This window comes from Hirundo rustica, unplaced genomic scaffold (genome assembly GCF_015227805.2).
Source record: "Hirundo rustica isolate bHirRus1 unplaced genomic scaffold, bHirRus1.pri.v3 scaffold_102_arrow_ctg1, whole genome shotgun sequence".
NCBI classification, from domain to species: Eukaryota; Metazoa; Chordata; class Aves; order Passeriformes; family Hirundinidae; genus Hirundo; species Hirundo rustica.
The window spans coordinates 56797-59579 of NW_026690208.1; the positions used below are offsets into that span (position 1 = coordinate 56797).

General features: G+C 64.5%; 1 protein-coding gene across 1 annotated transcript in view; it reads right to left on the reverse strand.

The window, feature by feature from the left end:
- Window positions 1-257: 257 nt before the first annotated feature.
- LOC120747608 (serine/threonine-protein kinase pim-1-like) overlaps window positions 258-2783 on the reverse strand; it is a 3152-nt gene continuing 626 nt past the window's right edge. Inside the window, exons 2-6 of the mRNA XM_040053626.1 lie at window positions 2163-2409; window positions 2017-2067; window positions 1446-1812; window positions 621-800; window positions 258-364 (exon numbers count right to left, since the gene is read on the reverse strand). Of these exons, the coding sequence (XP_039909560.1) occupies window positions 258-364; window positions 621-800; window positions 1446-1812; window positions 2017-2067; window positions 2163-2409 (952 nt within the window). The remainder of the gene's footprint in view (window positions 365-620; window positions 801-1445; window positions 1813-2016; window positions 2068-2162; window positions 2410-2783) is intronic.

A 2783-nucleotide genomic window follows, 5' to 3' on the forward strand; every position in this document is an offset into this window, starting at 1 on the left:
GTCAGTGTTCTGCCCAGGGCCCCAGCTGTCAGTGAACCAGGACAAGCCAAACCAGCTGGGATGGCAGCCACCAGTGCTGGGCAGACACGCTCAGCTCCAGCACAAGGGCTGCGTGTTCCCATCTGATGATCCCTGTGCAGTGACACAGGCAGCAGAAAAAAGTCTGGGTTTCTTTGTTTCTGATGGCCAAGGCATGTGTGCAGCTGTAACTTACCAGGGCCCTGCATCAAAGGGTGCCTGTGGCTCTCTCCCATCTTCTATGGCAGATGAATATCCTCCATCCAAGGATCACAGAAGAGGTCTTCTAATGAGGGCCTTTCTACATCTGGCATGGATAAGCACCACTTGATAAGATCTTGGCACTCTGGGGAGAGAAACCAGAAACCACAGGTCAGTTGGAAAAGGCTCCTGTCTGCTTTGCCCCACTATTGCCATGCCCAGGCCATGCTGGATGTGCTCAGAGCTGGGCCTAAACTTTCCCATCAATTCTCTGTTTTGGAGGAGAGCAGGAGAGCAGGACATGTGCCACCTCCTCAGCAGCTGCCAGAGCAGGATGCTCACGAGCCCGCTGCTGTCTCCCAGCACTGGTATTGCCCCCATGCCCAGAGATGAGGATCCACCTTGAGAGAGCCGTTCTGGCAGCAAGAGCTGATGGTCCCAGCTGATGTTCTGGCCCTTCCTGAAAGGGTGCTCCCCGCAGACCATCTGGTGCAGCAGGATGCCCAGGGACCAGATGGTAGCTGGCTTGCCATAGTACCAGCCGAACTGGGTCCATTCCGGGGGACTGTATGACGGTGTTCCTATGGAATACAGATGGAGCTCATCAGGGGGATGCTGCTGTTCCCAGAGCCTGGCCCCAGCATCCCTGGGCATGCGGAGGCTGCCCCAGTGGCACGTGGTGTGACCCGCTGCCCTCTCGCCAGCACCTGGGACTTGTGGACAAACTTGGAGTTGGAAAAGAAGCCACTGCTGTTGGAAGAGGGCAGTGTAAGTTCTGGCAATGCCCAACCATGACAAGGAAAATCCCATTCAGTGCTGGGGAAAAACCATGTCTTCATCCTCCCTGCCTTGCATTGCCCCAAAAACATTCTGAAGCCAAGGCAAATCAGGCGAGTGGAGCAGTCCAAGCCCTTTCTCACCTGCACACCAAACTGGCTGCTACACAGGTTCTGGCTCCACCCCTCTCTGCCACCCCCACACAGGTGTTTCTGTCAGGCTGGCTGCCCCAGTCCCAGCCCCAGTCCTGGCCAGAGTGGCTGGAAAAGGCTGCCAGCACGGCTGAAAGCTGACCCCCACCTGCCCCTGCTCAAAAGCAACTTGGCTGAAGACTCAATGCCATGACTGGCAGCAAAAGGGAGAATCCCTGCTGCCACACCCAGGTTGGGTCATGAGATGTTGGGCCAGGAGATGTCCAGAACTGGGAGCACACCCCTTTGTGGGCTCACCTGCAAAGTGAGTGTAGGCTGTGTCTTGCAGGTAGGTGCCACAGCCGAAGTCGATCAATTTGGCCTGCCCGGTGGCCAGGTCAACCAGGATGTTCTCTGGTTTGATGTCCCTGTGCAGGACCCCGCAGCTGGTGCAGTGCTGCACGGCCTCCAGCACCTGGTGGAACAGCTCCCGTGCCACCTCCTCGGACAGGAACCCCCGTGCCCGAATGAAATTTCGGAGGTCCTGACATCGTTTTGGGCGCTCTAGAACCATGACAATGTCGTTGGGGAGCTCAAGCCACTCCAGCAGCTGGACAACACCAGGGAAGCCAGTGGAGACCTTGTGCAGCAGCACGATCTCCAGTGGTGCGCTGGTGCCGTTGGGCTGCGGGAGGAGCACGATGCCGTCAGTGGGGCTGATGCCGTGCCAGGGCTGGGGAAGCCCTCACCCAGCCCGGGATGCTCTGCACCCTGCGCTGGCCCCACGCCCGCTCTCCCTCCAGGCATCCTTGGGGCTTCCACCCTGCCGGGCCTCGGCTCATCCCCGCCCAGCACGCCCCGGCTTCTCCCGCTGGCCCCGCTCACTCACCAGCTGGTCCCAGTGCCGGACGCGGTTCCGTGGCACCCTTTTGATGGCCACCTGCAAACCAAGGGGAGCAGCGGGATGAGCTCAGCACCCGCCCTGCCCAGCCCCATCCTCCATCTCCTGCGCCCGCCGCCGGCCCCGCCGCTCACCGGGGCGCCGTCCGAGAGCCGCGTCGCCGCGAAGACGCTGCCGAAGCCGCCGCGCCCCAGGAGCGACCCCACTTGGTACTGCTCCTTGAGGCCGTGCTGCGCCTTCCCTGCCGGCGAGACGCGGCTGTCAGCGCTCGGCCCGGGGCCAGGAACGGCCCCCGAGCGCCCCTCAACCGCCCCGGGCCGGGCATCCCCAGGCGTTCGCTCCTTGGGACGCGACAGGGGCGGCTCGGGGCCGGCGGCCGCGCTGCCGAGCGGCGGAGCTCGGGCCGGGGAAGCCGCAGCGGAGGCGGTGGGAGCGGCTGCGCCGCGTGTGTCCTCTGCGGGGCCCGGGAGGGGCCGGGGCCGGGGCCGGGGCCGGGGCCGGGGCCGGGGCCGGGGCCGGGGCCGGGGCCGAGCATGGCTCAGGCGCAGCCAAAGGGCAGCGATGCCCCCTTGGCTCCAGGCACTGATGCCCGCCCAGCATCGCCACCCCGCCAGTACGGCCAGAGCCGGGCCGAGGGGAGACCGCGGCGGGGACGCCCGGGGGCGGGGACGGGGCAGCCCGTCCGGGGCCGGGGGCGGGCTGGGGGCATGGCCGGGCCCGGCAGGGGAGAGGGAGACTGGGAGAGGAGGGGGACA